This window comes from Microcaecilia unicolor, chromosome 4, assembly GCF_901765095.1.
Source record: "Microcaecilia unicolor chromosome 4, aMicUni1.1, whole genome shotgun sequence".
NCBI lineage: Eukaryota > Metazoa > Chordata > Amphibia > Gymnophiona > Siphonopidae > Microcaecilia > Microcaecilia unicolor.
Genome location: NC_044034.1, coordinates 102,262,659 through 102,285,329, shown reverse-complemented (window position 1 = coordinate 102,285,329; position 22,671 = coordinate 102,262,659). Strand labels below are relative to the sequence as shown.

General features: G+C 43.3%; 1 protein-coding gene across 2 annotated transcripts in view; it reads left to right on the top strand.

Moving 5' to 3' along the window:
* Nucleotides 1-22,671, top strand: part of NAA16 (N(alpha)-acetyltransferase 16, NatA auxiliary subunit) — a 444,477-nt gene that overhangs the window by 229,994 nt on the left and 191,812 nt on the right. The window contains exons 8-9 of one of the 2 annotated variants that reach the window (XM_030200546.1): nucleotides 5,959-6,054; nucleotides 16,100-16,206. In XM_030200546.1, coding sequence (XP_030056406.1) covers nucleotides 5,959-6,054; nucleotides 16,100-16,206 — 203 coding nt within the window. The remainder of the gene's footprint in view (nucleotides 1-5,958; nucleotides 6,055-16,099; nucleotides 16,207-22,671) is intronic. The other variant, XM_030200547.1, reaches the window with a different exon arrangement.

The following is a 22,671-nucleotide window of genomic DNA, read 5'->3' as shown; positions in this document are numbered from 1 at the left end:
CTAAAGGAGAGGAGGAACAGGGGAGATATAGCAACCATTTAAATACTTGAAAGGTATTAATATAGAAACAGATATTTGCCAGAGAAGGGAAAGTGGTAAAACTAGAGGACATGGATTGAGGTTGTGGGGTGGTACACTTAGGATTAATGTTAGAAAATTCTTTTCTTTTTCATGGAGAGGGTGGTGGATTCCTGGAATGACCTTCCAAGGCAGGTGGTAGAAAAAAAACTGGTGGAATTCAAAAAGGCATGTGATGAACACAGAGGATCTCTAGTTAGAAAATGAATTATATAAAAAACAAAACTTAAAGGGTTGCATGTGTTTGCATGTCAAATGGTACTTAGATGGCAACTCTGGCTGCATCAGCTAAGACCGGTGCTGGGCTGGCTTGTACAGTCTTGAGTGCTGCATATGGCAGTCAGGTTTAGAATGGGCTAGAGAGCGCTAAGATAAACTTCAGTGGTTTTGGAATGTGAGAACAGTGCCGGACAGACACTTACGGACTTTGTCCCGCAAATGACAAATCGAATTTGGATAGGCTGGAGTGGGCTTTGACGGCAACTCCAGTAGTTGGAACACAAGGACAAAGTCAGGTGGACTTCTATGGTCTATGTCCCAGAAACACCAAAGAAAGACCATGATCAATTATATAATATCACGTTCATTGTTTTAAATCTTGAATTGTTAATGAATGTGACTCTTGGGCAGACTGGATTGAACATTTAGTTCTTTATCTGCCATCACTTACTATGTTACTATGAATTTGGATCATGCAGGACACTGTGGAGCCCAATGGTTTGAATTCAGCAGTGAGCCAGTGAGGTGGAAGTTCAGGATCCGGCATGACATGCAGCTGGTCTCTTCCTTTTCCTCCTCTGCTTGTGTTGATCACTTTTCTTCTTGGAGGAAATATGTATGGTGGTTATTGTCTTCCTTGCATACCTTCTCTGGATTCTACCATTTGAATGTCTCCGTTCGGTAGGATACATTTTTTTGGAGTATCGATTCTACCTGCGGGAGCTTCAGGTTCCCACCCTGCTTAAGGACTGCTTTGCTACATCCCAAAAGTCTCTGGATTTATCTGCTGCTTATGCTAAGGAATAATTTTCTTTCCTTTAGTCGCAGCAGATGAAGAGGCCCACCCTGCCTTTTTCTGGCAGTTTCTATTGGTTAATTCCCTGTTGGACTGTGTTGCTGCATTTTTACATTTTAGATGGATGTGTTACAGTTCTTGGTTTATCCTTTTCCTTGTGGAGAAGGAGAAAGGCTATAATTCTGTTTCCTTCTGCTTTGTTATGAGAAATACTGACTGACCAAGGAGCATTCTGTCCTTTAAGACAGTTCAGCACACTCTAGCTCAGGGGCGTATCTGCGTGGGGCCACAGGGGCCTGGGCCCCCGCAGATTTCGCCCTGGCCCCCCTCCCCGCCGTCAACCCTCCCCCGCTGCTTACTCTTGCTGGCGCCGAGGTCCGACCCGCAATCTCCGTTTTTCGTCTTCCTCCGTGGCCATGCTTCCAGGAAGTAACGCTGCAGTGCTGATTCGTTGAATCCAGTTCGGGGTCTGACGTCAGACGTCGAACTGGAGTCAACGAATCAGCACTGCAGCGTTACTTCCTGGAAGCATGGCCACGGAGGAAGACGAAAAACGGAGATTGCGGGTCGGGACCTCGGCGCCAGCAAAAGTAAGCAGCGGGGGAGGGTTGACGGCGGGGGAGGGGGTGGAGAGAGGCGGCGGCGGCGGTGGGGGGGGGGGAGGGAGGCAAAAATGTGCCCCCCCTCTCTGGCTCTGGCCCCCCCTACCGCCGGATTCCAGATACGCCCCTGCTCTAGCTCCACTTTAGATGGTCACAACCCACAAGTCTCTGGATTCATCTGTGACTAAAGGAAATTACTAGGTAAGACATTATTTTTTCAGTTCCTATCTTCTTGGACATATGCCTTCAACCAGTCAGGGAATCCATTTTGATCTGGGGTGATGGTAATGTCGATCAGGACTTAGTGCACAGTTCTTCCGCACCTTGCTTTCTTGCACCACTCAGCAGTGCCTATTTGTTAGCTGTAACAGGCCCCGAAGCTTTAGTATTTCTTGATCTTAGAGTATCTTTCTCTGCCAGAAGTGGTGGGGACCCTGCTTCCCTTATTGTAAGCATTATAATCCAAAAATTTTATAAAAGATTCGATTTCCTTATGTGATTGCAAAAATCTTCTCTTCATTAATGACCAACTTTGCTGGAAACCAAATTCCTGCATAGACTCCTCTGTCCTGCAGAGCCTGTTTGTATTTCAACAAATTTCGTCTCCTGTGCGTTGTTTCTAGTGCCAAATTGGGGAAGATTCTTTTTTATATTATCAAATTTACACTCCCACATTTGATGAGCTTGCTTAAACACATAGAGGCATATTTTCAAAGCACTTAGCCTTCCAAAGTTCCACAGGTTTCTATAGAACTTTGGAAGGCTAGGTGCTTTGAAAATATGCCTCATAGTCTACTTCCTGATATTGTAGTAACTTCATGATAATGTCTGTGGGAGGCAGTTATGGATTGAGTTTTGCCCTCAACTCCCCGGTGTGTTCTGTCCATTTCATATTGCAGAGTCACCGGGAAACAGTGGAACATCAAGTTTTTGCCTTGCTTTTGAATACACTTTTACACGTTTACTGAAAATGTGACTTAAACAGGTGCATAGTAAATCATGTTATGGAATAAAATGTGCAGGTTCCCTTTTTTCCTCTTTACAGTGTAGTGTAAATATCACACAGAGATCATTTTTGCATGATAGGAAAATAAGAAAGCATCAAATTCTGGTGGTCTATTAAGCAGTGTTGCTTAATATTTCTTTTGGTACGTTAACCCAATTTGCATAAATTACACTGTTTAACAATTAAAATTTACATGGTATTAAAATAATTTCATACATCAGGGGAACCAAAAGACTGAAGAAATAAATGAGTTTTCAATGCTTTTTTTAAACTGGTCCATATTTTGTATTGAATGAAGTTCAATGGGCAGAGCATTCCATTCTAAGAGAGCAAGTAGGTTGATAACATCTTAGAGTGACACTAAGAGTTGGTGAAATATTACCATTCAATATTTTGAAAACTAGCAATAAAACTTTAAATTCAATGCAAAATTTTACAGGGAGCCAATGCAGTGATTTCAAAATTGGAGTAACATGATTATAACAAGAACCTTCCTTAATCACTTGGGCTATAGCGTTTTGAACTACTTGTAGCACCTTCAGCAAGTTACCAGTAATCCCTATTAGCAAACCATCACAGTAATCTAACAGTGGTCAAACTACAAACTGGACAATTTTACGAAAGTTTTTGACAGAAACCCATGATCTAATACGCCGTGCAATTCTTAATTTATATAAAATACAATAAAATACCTTTGCTATTATGTTTCCAACCTGGTTTTTCATAGATAATGTAGTGTCAACTTGCAAACTCAAATTTCAAATCTGATGGACAATAGAGAGATTAGCAGAATCAATGTTAAACATCTTAGGACAATTTTGTACCAGAGAGGACAAGAATTTGAATTTTCATAATGTTCAATTTCAAAAAGATTTTCCTCCATCCATTGCAATATTTTTGAAATTCAATATTTTTGAAAGGTAAAATCTCAGTTTAACAAAACTATCTTTAAAAGAGTTGTCGACAGGCAGTACAAACTGTATGTCATCAGCATAAGATGATACCTTTTTTTCTTGGACTAACTTAATACATCTTTTGATTAGCTTTTGAATATAACCCTTCTTCAGATCAGAAATAAGCAAATGTTGACAAATATCAGACTATATAAGTAAAACAAAAGCATTCCAATGACAGTCTCGCAGGAAGAGGGAGGGGTAGATTAGGTGAGAAACGGAGAGCTGGGTGGATGTGAGTTGGGAAGAGATGAATGGTTAAGATGGTGACAAAGCAGTAGAATTTTATGGTTTATAATGAGCTAGGAAACCCAGATCTTTGAGTTCTGTCTGGATGTCAAAATATTTCATCATTTTGACTTCAAAGGTCTTAACGTTCCTGGATAGTCTTAAAATTTTCTTTTAGTATTCTTACCATAAGATGATTGATACAGTGTTCTGGTTTTGTGAAGTGCTGTCCCACAGAGGTGGCATCCTGGTTGGCACTGGAATGTTTAATGTTGTATCTATATAAATTGAGCCTCGTCTTTAGCATCTGTCTTGTTTCTTCAACATAACATCGTTCACACTTTTTGCATTTGAGAATGAGCATATAAATGATCCCTTTATGCTGAATGTTTTTCCCATGTGAGTGTGGGATTCTGTGAAATGTGTTGGCACAGTTTGCAGCTAGGCATATTGCAGGGATGCATGCCATTCTCTTCTTTTTGAACTTGTATTGGGAGTTGCTTTTTACTAATTTCTGTTTCAAATTAAAGGTAATCAATAGAAATAAAACAAAATAAAACATGGAAAAGAAAATAAGATGGTACCTTTTTTATTGGACGTAACTTAATACGTTTCTTGATTAGCTTTCGTCAGATTGGAAATAAGTAAATGGTGGTAGATGACAGCATATATAAGTGAAACATCAAAGCATTTCAGTGACAGTCTAACAGGATGGGGGTGGATGGGTGAGAGACAGGAAGAGTCGGGTGGATGAGGGACAGGGAGATATGCATGGAGATAGGAGGGTGACAAAGCAGTACAATTTTATGGTTATTATGGGCTTGAAAACCCAGATCTTTGTTATCCTGTCTGGTGGGTGTCCTGTCTGGTGGGTGTCAAAATATTTAATCATTCTGACTTCAACGGTCTTATGTTCCTGTATTGTTTTAAAGTTTCCTTTCAGGATTCTTACCATGAAATCACTGGTAGTGTTCTGGTTTTGTAAAGTGCTGCTCCACAGAGGTGACATCCAGATTGGTACTAGCATTTTTCCTATGGTGTCTATGTAAATTAAATCTCTTCTTTAGGATCTGACTTGTTTCTCCAATGTAGCAGCCTTCGTTGCATTTTTTACACGGAATGATATATACCACATTGGAAGATGAGCACGTGAAAGATTCCTTAATGTTGAATATTTTTCCTTTGTGAATGACCGTAGGGTCCTGTGAAATGTTTTGGCATAGTTTGCAGCTGGATATATTGCAAGGATGTGTGCCATTCTCTTCTTTTTGAATATGTGTTGGGAGCTTACTTCTAATTAGCTTGTGTTTTAAGTTGGATGGCTGTTGGAAGACCAGCACTGGTCCTTCCCGTGCACTCCGCTCCATGGATAAATCCTTCTTATCTGTTCCCTTCTCCACTACTGCCAACTCCAGACTTCGCGCCTTCTGTCTCGCTGCACCCTACGCCTGGAATAAACTTCCTGAGCCCCTACGTCTTGCCCCATCCTTGGCCACCTTTAAATCTAGACTGAAAACCCACCTCTTTGACATTGCTTTTGACTCGTAACCACTTGTAACCACTCGCCTCCACCTACCCCCTCCTCTCTTCCTTCCCGTTCACATTAATTGATTTGATTTGCTTACTTTATTTATTTTTTGTCTATTAGATTGTAAGCTCTTTGAGCAGGGACTGTCTTTCTTCTATGTTTGTACAGCGCTGCGTATGCCTTGTAGCGCTATAGAAATGCTAAATAGTAGTAGTAGTAGTAGTAGGATGGGAATATCTCTTTCAATAATTCATCCTTTTGCAGTAGAGGCTGTAGATCTTTTATGATTTTTCTTAACTTTTCCAGTTCTGGGTTGTTTGTCACTATAAGGGGAATTCTGTCTGTGGCTTTTTTTTTTCTTTGTGCACTGGTGCACAGAAATAACTATCACAGTTGAATTGGAAATGAATCTTAGGACCGTTTTCTAATCTTTCCATGTTTCTCCATCCTTTCCTTTAAAACAGCAATCCATGCTGTTGCAACTACTAAAATATTTTAAACTATCACACCTTTCTTCTAATTTTTAACATATAGTCTTTCCCCAATAGGCACTTTAGAAGAGAGACTTCAACTGTATGAAGAAGTTAGCAAGAGGTACTCCAGAGCTTTGACACCTAGAAGGATTCCTTTAAACTTTGTTACAGGTAATAAACAGCCTATAGTAGCTTGATTGTATTTAAAGCAGCACTTAAATGTAGCTGCCTTGAAAGCCTCATTTAAGTATCTTCCCATAGGTTTATAGTGCTGTTATATATTATAAAAGTGACTTCTTATTTTTGAGCATCTTGCAAAATGGTAGAGGTTTGCAGCAGTCTCTTTTGGTGTGTTCTCTGATGACAAGCATTTCAATGGAAGCCATGTACATGGGGGTCACATTACTCTTGGCATGGAGGATGCTTCCAGGGCATTTATCTCACTTGATTACTCACCTTACCAGATCTCAATGCATGGCTGCATGGCAGAATAAAATATATTTCTTTTTGTCCTCAACAGATCAGCCCAGAACTTGTGGATTATGACTATCTACCAATGGATGAAGACAGACAAAAAGTAGTTCTTGGTGATTTGTCCCTCAAGGGTATTGTGCAGCCCATGGAATTCTTAGTATTTTCTCTGTTCAGCTGGTGATAGATGGTGCATAGCGCAGCACCTTCACAGATTTGTCTCTATCAGTTCCTAAACTAGTTATCAGTAGTTTTATTGGGCTAGCGTTCTTCTGGATATTCAGGAAGAACAGAGCAGTTTCTGTGGACATAGGTTCCTAGTCCCTTTCCTTTCTCTCCCTGCCCCTGGTGGGTTTTTGGGGCTGAGGTGTCTCCTGATAGTTTCCTGGCTGGGGAATTTCCTTAATCTAGTGGATAACACTTGGCGGTGCCGAGTCCCTTCCCTTCTCTCCCACCTTGACATGAGGTGCTGCAGACCAAGACCTTCAGCTGCAAACAGCAAGCTGCTTCCAGTTAGCTATGGCTAATTTATAGCAGTCTTGTAATCTCTGTGTAAATAGAAGTTAACAGTGATATATACTTTCTTTGACTTTTTTGTCCTATTCTGCTGGGCTGATGTTGCCATTTATATAAATCCCTCCTTTTCTCCCTGATAGACCTCTGTCAGCTTTAATAATAATAATAAACAAAAACAACAAAAAATCGCAGGGTCTTTCTTCAGTGTCGGTACACTCCCATTTTTATTTTTGATGAGTGTTTTTCTGCAGGATCGTGGTAAACCCGGTGTGCACCCTGTGTGACACCCCCCCCCAAGCACTGCTGATCCTTACCACACCCTGCCCACTTTATAAGGGAAACCAATGGTAGTGGCACAATTTTTGCGCCCCAGTTTCCCCTGTGCCCTGTGCTGCTGCACCGCCCGCACATAGCTTGCTGAGGCCCTGTTTTTCTGTCTGTACAGCATTGGCGTTTTTTTCTGTACTCTGTCCTTCCCACCAGAACTTTCATTTCCAATCTACCATTTTATTCTCAAAGCATGCATCTCTACCTGGTATTGGATCCCGGCAGTCCCTTCTTTCTTTCTTTTGTCTCAGAGCTTATTTCCTCCTTTCTTCAGTACTACAGGCTGGTTAGTTTTGCATCTATTGTGAAATTCTTAGAGAAAGCACATTACAAAAAAAAAAAAAGAGGAGGACCAGACCAGAGAGCTCTTTTTCAAGATTCACAGTTTTTTGGCCTATGTCACTTTTGCAGTTCTCAATTGATGTTTTCTTTTGGTTTATCACTCTGAGGTTTCTCTTGATTTTACCTATCAATTCTCTGGGCTCTTTTTTTTTTCTTTCTCACCAGCAGCTATTGTACACCAGCTATGCTGGCTCTACCTGAGTAGGCTGGATGTGTGCTATTACCTGAGCAATCCTACTTCCTTTGCATATGTTGCTTGGTCACGGCAGCTTTTGTTTTCATACTGTTCTATTGTGCTTCTCTAGCATTGATCTCCTGGGGCTTTCAGCTTCCACATGAAAGGAGTTGTCTTTCTTGAAGCTTTTGCTGATTTCAGCATTACTTTCAGGTTGTGTGCAACTAAGAATGTGGGTCTATCATTTCTTTTATTTATCTGGCTGAATTTGACCATTCCAGTGTGTTTTTGGTTCTACTTCACATGGCCACATTATGACTGGAGGATTTCCCATTCCAGTTCACTGGACAGTCTGGCTTACTGTTATTCCGGCACACTGAACCCATGTTACTGGTCCTAGATATATTTGTCCATCTGTTTCGCATTTAAAGACGTTGCCTCCATTAAACACCTCTCTTCAGATAGGTCTTTTAAATATTTGATCTCTTAAAGGGAAGCAACATTTGGTTCATGACTTTGTAATGTTTACTAGAAACTTTATTTAAAAAGCCTGAATTGGCCTATTTCACAGTCAGCCCCCTCTGGTTATACCTTCCTAAAAAGCACCAGATTAGATAGGAAAGGGGGTGGGGGGAACTAGGTATTTCCTTAATTGTAGAGCGATGGATATCTTTAATCTCAGTGCAATCAGGCCCCTTAGAATCGTTTACTGTACACGTAACCTCTCGCCCATCTGTAAATCTATGTTGGTATATCTCCCTCCTTTTATTTCTTCCCATTCCTTTCAACTTTTACAAACTTTGGTTTATTTATTTATTTGTAGCATTTATATCCCACATTTTCCCACCAATTTGCAGGCTCAATGTGGCTTACATTTGCCGTAATGGCGGTTGCCTTATGGTTAGCTCTTATGTTCTTACCTCTTCAGTTCTGTTGATTTTGGGAGACTTTAATATTCACTGGGATGATCCTGTGGTGCCCTGTACCATGGATTTTATGACTTTATCCCAGGATTTAGGACTCTTCCAGTTTGTTGTGGGTTCAACCCATGACAGGATTCAACTCGTAGTTCCTTTGGTTTGGGTAGTTGCTTCAACCCTATTGTGAGCTAATCATTTTGTTTCTGTAGTCTAACTTTGTGGAATACACTGCCACTCGATGTACACCAACAGTCATCTGAACTGTATTTTAAGAAACAATTGAAGGCCTTTTTATGTACAGCAGTCTTCGGTAGTTAATTTTTTATTTGGGAGTGTTTTCTGTTATGTTAAGATTGGGAAAGGGGAAGACACCTGTGCAGGCATCTATGCATCTGCTGATACAATTTGTGTGTTTTTTGCTTTGTTTTATCTTTCCTGTTTAAAATGGTGGTTTTGTTTTTCATTTTATGATTTTTTATTATTATTCTGGGCAGTATATCAAATTTTAATAAACTTGGAAACTTAGAAGGGCATATCTGGGTGAGTATCTTAAATTTCTTTCTCCCTTTGTTTCGCGCTTTTTTTTTGAGTGGATGGAGGCTGAAGTGGTCAGACACTGCTCCCACTGTGGGAAGCGGCAGGCAGCATCAGGGAAACGTTCAGGGGACTTCTTAGAGCTGTTTACAAGTGAGGGAGTAGGCCACATAGATGACGGATGTTTTTCCTACACAGACGGTTTGCTGAGGCGCGCTCCCTGCGACACAGTTCTCCCAATGCGGTTTCGTGTCTTGCACCCGGCTTCAAGTGGCTCCCGCATTTTCTGTCTCTTCTCCTCCCCCTCCCCTGTTTTCCAGTTCTCGGATCTGCTGGTCATCTATCTCAACCCTTGGAGGTTAAGGCACCGATGCCAGACACTGCTGCTGCTAGCTGTCTGCAGACTTTCTCTGGAATTCATTCTTCTCCACCAGGCTTATCTTCTCAGGAACTCAGTCTGGGCTGCATATATCCGGGTGGCATTCTACTAGCAGTGCCTCTTGTAGCTTGCCTCTACTACTGACAGTGTCCCTGTATCTTGCCACCTTCTGAGCCTCTGCCTGGTCACTACTTAGCCAAATGGAGGCATTTAGATCCTGTCCTTAAAGGTGTGAAGCTCTAGCTCCTCCATCTCTTCCTCATTCAGAGACTGGGTTATCCTTCTCCATCGCTGTAGGCCCACATTTCTGAGGATTTTTAGGAGGGAGATTTGCTTCCTGATGAGCATGGTGATCCTTTAGCTGTTCAGATTTTCCATAAGCAAGAGCTGCCTTTCTTTATTACTAAAGCTTTGCAGACTCTCAATATTTCCACCTCGGAGGAGCAGGACGCTGAGGTTTCCAATCCTAAGATGGCTAGCACTAGGCAGCCACCTAAGGCCTTTTCTTTACAGGAAGATATTCAGGAGCTCATATCAGGCCAGTGATCCCCCCCCCCTAATGTGGGTCTGAGGGTGTCACAGGCGATGGCTAGGCGTCATCTTTTAGTGCCAGTGGAACTGGAAAATTGCCTGAGGTGGGTGCATTGGTGGCAGCACTCACTAAGAAGACCACTCTGGTGGAGGGTGGCGTAGCTTTAAAGGATGTACAGAACAAGAAGTTGGAATCTTCCTTGAAGCTGGCTTTTGAGGTCTCTGCACTTAATCTACAGGCGGCTGCCTGCAGCTCTTATGCTGCTAGAGCATACCTTAGTTGGTTTCAGCAAGCAACAGATGCGTTGGCATACACTGACTATCCTTATTTCCTTGAATTTCCCTTCTTCAAAACGGGTCTTGCTTACTTGGCAGACCCTTTATATGATATGGTTAGGGCCTCGGCCAAGCAGATATCATTGGCAGTCACTGCCAGACGTTTGCTATGGCTTCGTCATTGGGCTGCAGATACGCAGCTTCTAAGCAACGCCTGACCAAATTGCCTTTCTGTGGTTGTCGTCTTTTAGGGGAAGATCTTGAAAAGTTGGTAAGAACTTGGGGGACTCTAAAAACCCAGCACTTGCCGGAGGATAAGCCAGGGTCCTTGTTTAGGGCAGCACAGTCATGATCTCACCTCAGGGTTGCTAGAAAGTATTGTCCCGGCAAGCTTCCTTATGCTTCAGCCTCTGCCAAACCCTAGTTTCGACAGAGGCAGTCCTTTCATTCGGACAAGTGTCTTGCAACCCAGGGTTCCCGAGTTGCCCTGTCTCCAGAATTCTAAAATGATGGGATGCCGGTCCACTCTGATACTCAAGATCAGGGGATGGCTGTTCCTTTTTTATGAATTGTGGGGCCAAGGTTACCACAAATCAGTGGGTACTTGAAATTATCACAGAAGATTACAAATGAATTCTATTCTCCCATTGGACATTTTTTTCTTGAAGCTCCGTGCTCCGCTTCTGTAATGAAAGCAGTGGTTGTCTCCACCCTTTCTTCCTTACAGGAGTTAAGAGCACTGATTTCAGTGCTGGAACATGATCTCAGGCAGGGCCCATTATCCTAGTTACTTCATGGTACCAAAAGAGTCCTTCCATCCGGTTTTGGACCTCAAAAAGTTCAACGAGTTTCTTCACAAAACATTTTTTAATAGAAACCTTGCACTCTGTCATGGCAGCAGTACAGCTGGGGTAGTTTCTCATGGCACTGGATCTCAAGGAGGCTTACTTGTACATTCCCATTTGGCCTCTTTATCAGTGTTTCCTTTGGTTTGCAATTCTGGGCCGCCACTTTCAGTTCCAATCTTTGCCCTTTTGGTTTAGTTACACAGCACTCAGGACTTTTTCCAAAGTGAAGATTGTGTGGCTACGTTCCTCAGAACAGGGAGAATATAGGTTCATCTGTACCTGATTGACTGGCTGATCCTGGCGTCTTAGCTACAACCAGAGTTGTCCAGCTGTCACGATCTCTTGAGTACTCAGTTTACCCAGAAGTCATCTTCTTCCCTCTTAGTCTCTCGAGAATTTTCGACACAGCTCAGGGCAAAGTCTTACTGGATCAGAGGATCCTCAAGCTGTGGGCCCAGGTTCATCTTTTGTTGCAGGTTCCGAATCTCCACACGTGGGTTTATGTACAAGTTCTCGGGTCCATGGCTGCGACTCTGGAGGTGGCGCTTTGGGCCAGGGCGCATATACGACGGTTACAACAGTCCCTCTTGAGTCGTTGGTCCCCAGTTTCTCAGCATTACGAGGTATGTCTGACGCCGCAGGCCAGGCACAGTATGGCATGGTAGCTGAAGTTGGGTCACCTGTTTCGGGGAATGCCACTCATGAGACCGACTTAAATAGTGGCGGTCACAGATGTCAGCCTTTTTGGATTGGGGGCTCATTGCAGTACTCGGGCGGTGGAGCAAGGCGGAGTCTGGTGGCAGATCAATCATCTGGAACTCGGGGCGATCTGGCTGGTGCTTTGGGCAAGTTGGTTTGAGTTCTTTTGGACAACATGACTGCTGTAGCCTACATCAATTGGCAGGGAGGGACTCGATGCCTTTCTCTAGCAATGGAATCTTGTCTGCTCTTCCTTTGGACAGAGGAGGTTCACTTGCGACAGAACTCAGCTGCACACATAGTGGGATCTCTCAATATTCAGGCAGATTTCCTGAGCAGGGAGTCATTGGATCTGTCAGAGTGAGAATTTTTGGCTGCGGCCTTTCAGTAGGTGGCTCAAAAGTGGGGCAAGCCCATCATGGATCTCATGGTGACTCAATGCAATGCCAAGGCTCCAAGATTTTACAGCTGAAGGAAAGAATGCAGTTTGCAGGCAATAGATGCTCTCCTGCAGCCTTGTCTGGTGTCGCAACTTCTCTGTGTTTTCCGCAGTGGCCCACAGTTGAGTCCGGCATCCTGGTCTGGTCATTCTCATCACTCCAAATTGGCCCTGACTGCTGTGGTATTTGGTTCGCCTTGTGCTGGACAAAACCGTTGGTGGCTTCCTTTGGATCAGGGTCCGATTCCAATAGATGATCCCTTCTGCTTTGGTCTTAAGGCATGGCTCTTGAGAGGGTGCAGTTGAGAAAGAAGGGATAGTCTGACTTGGTTATTTCTATCCTTCACATCAAGAAATGGTTTGTCAACAGCCTATGCGAAGGTCTGACGACTTTGTGAGTCATTGTTTTCCAGGTCGGCTATTTATCCCTTTAAGGCATTGGTTCAGCACATACTGGCTTTCTTGCGGGATAGACTTCAGAAAGGTTTGACCTATAACTTGCTTTGGATTATTATTATTACTATTATAGGGGATGATTGCTCCATTCTTCTTTGGCTTGTCATTCAGATGTGGTGCGTTTCTTGAAGGGAGCTAACCATCTTCATTCATCCTCTTCGGATTTGCCCAAAGTGGAATCTTAATCTGATGCTCAGTTCTCTGCGGAGCGCTCCCTTTGAGCCTTTGAAAAAGGCTTCTTTGAAAGATCTTACCCTGAAAACAGTTTTTTTTTTCTGGGTGCAATCTCCTTGGCTCACCGAATTTCTGAGTTAAAGGCCTTGTCCTACAGGCATCAATTTCTTTGCTTTACCTTGGCAGGGGTCTCTATATATCTGAGTTTTTCATCTGGTTTGCAATGACTGCTCCCCAGCTGTGCAGCAGGAAGTTGGGAATCCCCTCCAGATTGTGTGAACTTCCTCCTCTCACCCCTTGGGGGTCTCTCCTGTCCACCACAATTTTTCAAACTGCAGTAGCCAGCAGGTATTAGAACAGGCCTTCCTCTGATCAGCCCCAGGGTCCTTCCTTCTGACATGACTTCCTTTTGCCACACAGCAGGGATACAGCAGAGGTAAAGCCTTGGGATTGCCAGTTTTGAAGAATTGGCGCAGAGATGAGAGAGAGGCCCAAGTTGTAGGAGGAGGGAGGTAGGAAAACAGCTTAGACCCGCTAGAGAGGGGAGACGGGCTGCACATAAAGGGGAGAGAAAAGGGGAGACCAGATTGATTTGAGAAGGAGGCAAAGAAATTGAAGAAAGCTGAATGTGAAAGATCAGTACCAAACAGACATATAGAGCAGGAGGTGAGAAAATAAATTGCAAATGGAAAGGAGGCCCTGGAAACAGAGTTAAGAGCACAAACAGAGGAAAGCAGAACTAAAGATTGGGAACAAGATGACTGGAATAATAAAATCACCAGACTACAAAAGTAGTAAAAAATTTTATTTTTAGTATAGTGATTGAATTTTGTCAGTGTTGAAAATGTACATCTGTTGGCTTTGTGTTTGCACTGTACAGGAGGATGTGCATTTCTTTGTTTCTCTGATGTTGCACAGTATGCAGAGTCCTGTATCTCTGCTTTCAGTTTTGTCTGCATGTTTTTTGTGGTTCCCTGTTTTGTATGAAGCAAGTCATACTCTGCATATGCAATTGAGGTAAAAGATTCTTCTGGCATGAGGTGTCCGTGTAGGAATCTTTAACAATCCATCTTGTTCCAGTTTCCCAGTAGCAGGTATATTGGTGCTCTAATGTATTTCAGTAGCGTAATTGAATGAATTAACTACTTCCGAAGGCTACAGGTATGGGTGAGGATGGAATGGATCTTAGCGGGGATGGGCGGGTATGGATTAGATTCCGGTGGTGTGCCTTGACAATTTTGCACCTTGTAAGTATGCTACGAGATGAAAAAGGTTGAAAATCACTGCTCTGTACGAACAGAAAAGGGATTACAGCACTGACTTCTGGTCCTTGCATTTGTTCGATGTTCATCAGGCACTTCTTCAGTACTTGACAGCGACTAGTTCCACTGCTGTGTCCATTTTTTTGTTCTCCTCAGGCCCCAGGCATCATACGGCAGCATCCAAGGCATCCATTGCACATTGGATCAAGCAAGTGGTTTCTGATGCTTACCTTTTGTCTGGCAAACAGCTTCCATTTTTCTTGCATGATCATTACGCAAGAAGTAGCCACATCGTGGGCCGAATCCACCTCTTTTTTTTTTTTTTTTTTTCCTTGGAGGATATCTGTAAGGCAGTTACGTGGTCCTCTTTGTATACTTTGTGCAGACATTATCATGTGGATGTCGCAGCGCAGGAGGACTCTTCCTTCTGGTGGGTGGAGTTCTTGGCGGAAGTGTCAGTTTCCCATTAGACCTTAGGACTGCTTTGCTACATCCCACATGTCTCTGGATTCATCTACTGCAGATGCTAAGGAAGAAAAAAAATTGTCTTATCTGATAACTTTCTTTCCTTTGGTCACAGCAGATGAATCCAGAATCCCACTCTTTTTGGGTTTTTTTCCAGATACTGCTGCGCTGTGCGTTAGTTTTTTCTCTGTTTCAGTGCTGCTTGTTCGTTTGCTTTTTTTAATTATTTCAAGTTCTCTCTGTGAGGAAGGGGACAACGCTGTCTTGTTCTTCCTTCTGCTTCTGCTTTGTGATGAGTTATACTGACTGACCAGGAGTATTTGCCTATAAGACAGAGTTCAATTCAGTGCTCGCTATCTCCACCTGCTGGTAGATGGTCACAACCCACATGTGTCTGGATTCATCTGCTGTGACTAAAGGAAAGAAAGGTTTCAGGTAAGATATAACTTTTTCTTCTCTGTTGCCTCATGTTCAAACTTTTAGTCCTTTGGGACAAGGAAAATATCTACTGTACTTAAATCTGTCTCCTTGTGCTACCAGTGAAAAGCTGTGAGCTAAGTAAAGAAAATCACAGTTCTTGATCTACATAGTTTGAAGTCCAGGTGACTACTCGGCTAACGCCCTAATTTGCAGAATACTAGACAATCTGGCTACTGGTTTAGTTTTTTTTTTTGTTTTTACATTTTTTTCTAACACGATGGAAGTTGGAAAACATTATACATAAAGGTTCAAATTCTTTCAGGGTGCATAATAAAGTTTTTAACAGAATGAAGTTAAAGTTGGTATGTGGGGAAAAATAGTGAAAAGATGACAAATTTTAAAATGGGTCAGATTGGGACTGGAAGTTTCAAAAAAAATAACCCCCCCCCCCCCCCCCCCCAAAGAAAAGAAATGACCCAGTGCATTTCTGTGGAAGAAGCAGCTCCAGATGCTGGAACATAAAAACTTAAAAAGCAGTGAAACATAACAAGGAATTGCTTCTTTCACACTACTACCCACCCTACAATCTCTGTAACTACCTTCATTCCCACCCCTTACATCCACCTCAGCTACTCCATCACCGCCCCAAAACAGCCTACATTGCCAAATCTACCCCACCCCCTGCTTTCTGCCCCTTCCTGTAGGTCACACACACACATACATTTTGGAGGTATTGGAAAGAATTTCATGAATCATCCTCTGTGTGCTGTCCCCACTTGTTCATCTGTACTATAGTGGTATATCCTGCTATTAGTACCACATGGTTACCCCATGGCCTGCAGTGTTGCTGGGTCATACTCTTGCTCTCTCTTCACTTTTTGCAAATAAAGATTCTCTGTGCTTATCCCAGGCCTGTTACTCTAACTGTTTTAGAAATGCTTTTGTAAGTTAAATTACAACCAAGCGCATGTTTGTTTTGCAGGGGAAAAATGTCAAGAACTATTGGATAAGTTCTTGAGAGTTCACTTCACTAAAGGATGCCCACCATTGTTTACCACATTGAAATCTTTATATAATAATTTAGAAAAGGTAAATTGTTTTCATTTTGTGTGATCATTGAATTGCTAGCTAATTTAAATGTACAAATATGGTATTTGTTATGGCAGCATTGTTGTGTTGCTGCTCTTTGACCTAGGGATTATTTCATTTTCTATATTGTAAGAATGACTACATTGTCTTACTTTAATAATCTGGTGATAGTTAAAACCTGTGCTGAAAATAAAAACTTCTGTAGTTAATCATTGGTGTTGAAGAAATGGTAAAGATTGCTTATTTAGAAATAAGGCACTAGGGCTGGCCTAGTGACTCAGTGATAGTGTTCTACATTCCCATATGGAAATCCTGGGGTTTTCTCCAGGATACAGCCTCTTCTCCCTAGGTCATCTGGGGTTGAGAATACTGTAGAGGCAGTGTTTGTAGAATCTTAGGGGTATGGAGGAACACCAGTTCTTGTTCAAATGTTAACAGCTACTGTACAAATTTAGGGCTAATGACTTGAGGGTTCTGTGGAGAGGGTAGAACCCAGATACTTGGCCCACTGCTGAGGACTGTTGCTTCAGTGACTGGGCTAAGCAAATTGGGAAGGGATAGATGAAAACTCTGGAGTACTTGAAGAAAGGTGTCATAGTTCAGTAAAGGTTGCTTTTGTTTGAGCTGTAAGCCCAAAAGAATAGGAAATAGCTAGGCCAAAAATTTTTATATAAATAGATTACTTATACAGAAAACCCCTTTAAAGAAAAAATAAGGACCTGGACTGGCCTAGTGACTCATTGGTATCTGGAGTACTTCAATCTGATGTACAGGTTCAGTTTCTGCTGACTGGGGACTTACTTTAGCAGCCCATACAGGGCCACTGAGAGACAGAGCCAGGCCTGGGCTTCTACCATCTTCCCCTGCCCTGGGTCTCGACACACAGGAGCAGGAGAGAGAGAGACCAAGGGAGCATAACCTTCTTTCACTGGGCCCCCCTTGGAGGCTGAGTCTGAGGAATCTTGCCCCCCACCCCCCTCTGTGGCCCTGTGTCCATATGGGTGGAAGAAAGTCCATCACTCACTGGTAACATTGAGTCCATAATATATAATAGTCATCAGGGCCCAGCGTAATGGGAAGATCCCCTGCCACCGAGCAGGCAGTCCCTCCGCAAGGCTTTAGGCTTCTGACTTTTCCATATTGATCCAAAGCCCCAAAACATGGCCAAAGTCTACTGAGACATGGCTTTAGGGAGGGATAGATGAGGCTCTGTGAGTGCGATTAACAGATCACCTGCAAATAAGGCATGCATAGGGCTGCTTCCCCTGCTGGAGGAGTGGCCTAGTGGTTAGGGTGCTGGACTTTGGTCCTGAGGAACTGAGTTCAATTCCCGGCACAGGTAGCTCCTTGTGACTCTGGGCAAGTCACTTAACCCTCCATTGCCTGCCGCATTGAGCCTGCCATGAGTGGGAAAGCGCGGGGTACAAATGTAACAAAAAATAAATAAAATCCCAAATTTCATCATCCCCCAACATCTTCAGTGCTAAACGCTCAATTCATAAAATAGGGTGGGGGAAGGGTAGCAAATGGGGAGGAAAGGATGCCATTGACCAGGACCTGCGACCATGGTTCACAGTAAAGAAGGGTCCCTGAAATCCGAAGCAAGTGAGTACTTCCCAAAATTATGGCCACGAAACATGATCAAAGGCATTTTCCAAATCAAAATTGACCATAATACATCAAGGTGATGGGTCTATATGTATTCCATGGCCGTAATGAGTGTACGGACGTTAATCACTGCAGTGCGTTGTTTGCCAAAACTGGTTTGATGGTGACCCTCTAGGGTGGGAATAACATTAAGCGATTCGCAAGGATATTGGCATATAATTTAAATGTTAGCATCTAAGAAGGAGATGGGCCGATATGAGCTTGGAAGCTGAGGGTCTTGACCTGGGTCAGAATTGTGGGACTATTGCTGCTCCCCCGCATGGTTTGTGGGAATCACCCCAAAAGTAAATCATAGTCATATACTGCTAAAAGTGTAGGCAATAGTGGGGCATTCAAAGGGGAGCCCATCAGGTCCGGGGACTTATGTGCAGGGGAGATTCGAATTGCATGTTGCACCTCGCCCAAACATAGGGAGAACCTTCAGGTCTTGTGCAGAGATTTGGGGCAAAGAGAGTTCCTCTAAGAACTGAATGTCCAGAGGGCCCTGGTCTGTGGGAGCTGTATACAATGTGTGAAAGTAATTGCAAAATAATTGGTTAATCAACTTATCTGTTAATCTGCTCCCTGCAGATTAAAGCACAGGCCTGCCATAGTGTGGGCCAGGTGGGCCAAGCAAGTACCCATTCAATTGTCATAGCGAAAAAACTTATGTTGGTTATATCTCAAATTAGTTAGCATGTGCTAATGGAGTAAGCCATTTAGCGCAGTTTGTATCTGGCAGTACTGCTTATTCATCGCTGTCAAATTATGCACCAAGTCCCTTTGCCCATGTCCAAGCTGCTTCTGTAGCAATAAAATTTGGCAATTAAGACACTTCCTGCAGGAGGCCATATATGAGATAATCTCTCCCCTCGTAACGGCCTTGCCCGCCTCCCAAAAGAGGCCTGGGGTAGAGCTATGACATGCATTCATTTGGCTGTAGTCTTCCCACTTTTGAGATTAAAAAGTTCTGAAATTGGACATCATCCCTCAGATAATGGGGCATGCGCCAAAGTGGTCGGGTTCTTTAGGAGGGATAGTCAAAGCTAAATGCCCACCTGCTATATTCAAACCATCCACATTCTCAAAATAAAATGCAGACATGAGGATATAATCCAGCCTATTCTCAGAAGTGGGCTCAGGATACATGAGTGAAAGCATACGCCCCTGGATGAAGCATTCTCCAAACATCCAAGAGATCAAGGCCTGACCATAAAAGATCCTCCTCTCTCCCCCAAGGGAGAGGAAGGAATCCAACACCCAGCGAGAGTCTTTCTATCCATAGTTGGATCAGCTACTGCATTGAAATCACGCTCCCCCCCCCCTCCAAGGGAACCAAGCAATGAGGGAAGAGAAGTACTTTTCTATCATAGATGTTAGTGGCATAGATGCCAAAAGATAGGGAAACCCGTACAGAGAGCAGTGTACTATGACCCAGCGGCCCTGTTCATCTATACAGCATTGATATTTTTCAAAGGGGATGGCTTTGATCAAAATCGCTACCCCCGCCTGTCGATGGATCAGGGCCGAGTGGAAACAATGATCAACCCATTCCTGTCGGAGTTTGGAGTGTTCCAGATCACTAAGATATGTCTTCTAAAGCAGCACCACCCTTGTCCCATGACAACGCACGGCCATCAAAAGTTTTTTCTACTTTATATGGGAATTACCCCACAAACATTCCAACTGGGGACTTTAAAGGCCATGGCGTCAGAAGGGAGGGGATGAGCCACGAGTGGCAGCCCCAGACCAGTCAAAGACACCCCAATGGACACTAAACTGCAAGGAAGACTCAGAAGGCTTGAAGTGTAACGCTGAAGACATTGCTAGGAAAAAGTTTAACACAAGGTATCCCATGCCCACCCACCCACCCCCCCAACCACCCCAAAGAATGCCCCTGCCCTTTACCATCTTACTACCCTTCATCCCACCCCCACCCCCTTTTTGCCCCCAACAAAGATCATAGTAATAGGTATACAAGGGAATTCTCCTGAATAAAGCTAAAAACATCCAGTAATAGCAACTATCAAATAGTCATCCCAGGCAATTTAATACCATCTCAAAGGGTGACAGAACATTGAAACAAACCAAAGCAAAGTTAAGAACTGGAAGAAGTTCCTGTTTCCACAGACTGGTGTTTCAAACTGTTCCGAGTTGGAACTCTTTGCCAGCTGGGAGTGGGTACTCTTGGCGGGAAAGCTGATGTAGTGGATGATTCAGGCTCCGTCCAAAGGCCTGTGCGGTGTAGACAAGTTTGCGCTGCCTCCATTGTTTTAACACTGTGGGGATTTGCCTTGGAGCAGGTATGCAAGTCCAAAATGAAGAAGCAATCTATATTTAATATGCTCCCGCTACAAAAGACGCATGACAGGTTGAAAGTTTTGGTTCTTTTGTAAGGTGATACTTGAAAGATCTTGAAAAAGAGTGACATCTACTCCATGATAAGAAACAGAGCCTTTGTTCTGTGCTATAACTAGAATCATTTCTTTAAGGGAAAAGGAGTGAAAACAAGCAATTGTGTCACTGAGTTTATTTGTCCTTAGGGATACCCAGTACACGGTGCAGTCTGTGCTTGGCAATATCTTCTGTTCAAGAGAGACTGAGAAAATCCTGGAAGGCCAGCAAAATTTAATAACTTATGGCCTGCACCAGTGCCACACAGTCCTCCACCCCATTTGGTTCAGGGAGGCCTCGGAAGTGAATGCTGACTCGACTGGCTCGGTTTTCTAGATCTAATTTGTCTGTTAATGAGGAGCTGGTCTGTGTCAACATCCACACATGTCATGAGGAAGGTCATGCATTCTGTATGGTCATCAGTGCGTTCTCCAAGTGCACCCCTAAGTCCTCCAACCCACTGCAGAGATACTGCATGCTTTGAGTTCATTCATCCAATTTGCGGCATCTGTTGCAGTGGAGTTTTGAGTTTGTGCAATAAATGCTGCAGGCAAGACAGGCAAGGCTTAAACGGAAGGCATAGCTGCTGAAGACCTGTTGCAATGGCAGCAACTGAGAGGCAGGAACCCCCTGAAATACTCCCCAGCCTGGAAGTGGAATCTGGAGCATCCCTCCTGTGTCCCGGTCTGGCGGATGAGCGAAGTCCTGGTGCGCATGTGTTAACATGCACCCCATTTCTGGAGATGGTCAGGACCAGAAGTGCTGTCGCAAAGTGGGCCGCAGGCCCAAGGCGCTCCGAAAAGGCTGACCACCGTGGGAAAAGGGGCTTGTGGGTGTCCTCCAATCTCTCTGCATCTCGTGACATTGAAGATACGTTCTCATCTTCCATAAGCAGTGTGAATGGATTTGCTCCACCGTAGATCCGCTGGGTTCTTCATGTGGCTGGGAGGAAAAGCACTGTTTTATCTCACTGGGGTGCTGTCTCGCATGATACCACTGGCTCTGTAGAAGTGTGCTGGATTACTAAAGGGGACAGATGTAATCAAATAGGGTACAAGAGGCTGGGATTCGCTGATGACACGGATGATCCAGGGGTTTCACTCGAACCCTCAGGCTGAAGATGCCATCGCTCAGATGATGTCACTGGAAGTCCGTAATCAAGTATTTTTTTAAATGTTGGGAGTGTTTTATTTTTGCATCAGCTTTTAGTGCTAGAAAAAACGAATATCACTGCTGATAGTTTCTTGTTGATTGTGACCAAACTCTGCATATTGCAGTCAGGTTTATCACTGTTATATTAAGATACTGGTTTTTTTTAAATTTTAGTAGTATATTAATACATTAACCAAGCCAAGACTTATACAAGTACAGCTATAAGGTTAATCATAAATCAAAACATACAAGGAAAAGAAAATTTGGAAGGTAATTAATATATCCCGTGTGGCTTAAAGTCCTATACAGAAAGAGTCATAAGAAATAAATATTACGAAAATGGAAAATAATCACTATACCCCAGCCACCATCAATTTCATATTATGCAAAGGTACATAGAGTTCCTTTTATTAAGCTACAGTAACAAATGGCCTTAGCGTGCCCTTAGACCATGGGTAGGCAACTCCGGTCCTCGAGAGCCGCAGGCAGGTCAGGTTTTCAGGATATCCACAATGAATATGCAGGAGATAGATTTGCATACCATGGAGGCAGTGCTTGCAAATCTATCTCCTGCATATTCATTGTGGATATCCTGAAAACCTGACCTGCCTGCGGCTCTCGAGGTCCGGAGTTGCCTACCCCTGCCTTAGGCGAGTTATTCCTGCATACTAAGAGACTGGCCAGGGCAGAGCACTGTTGTAGGTAATAAGGGCTCCCAGTTAGCGCACGGTAATGTAGGTGCTCTAACTGGTTAGTGCAGGAATGCCCACTGTTACATGCAATTAGCACTTATCACAACTTAGGAAAAGGACCCCTTAATAAAGTACTCATAGACCTTTTACTATTAATAAAAACTGAGTTGTGCAGGCTCAGAGAATAAATATTTGATTGAATTTAACAACACATTTGCATAGATATTTCAAGAAAAACAAAGCCCTTAATTGAAGCATTATTCTGCCTCTTGGTATCCCTAGTCATCTCTGGAAATATGCTGACTGGACAAGAGAGACATCTTAAAAATATTTGGGGTGGCAACGGGGGAAGCTAGGTATAGGGTGAGACAAGACAAAGGGAAATGGGACTTGATATACCGCCTTTCTGAGGTTTTTGCAACTACATTCAAAGCGGTTTACATATATTCAGGTACTTATTTTGTACCAGGGGCAATGGAGGATTAAGTGACTTGCCCAGAGTCACAAGGAGCTGCAGTGGGAATAGAACTCGGTTCCCCAGGATCAAAGTCCACTGCACTAACCACTAGGCTACTCCTCC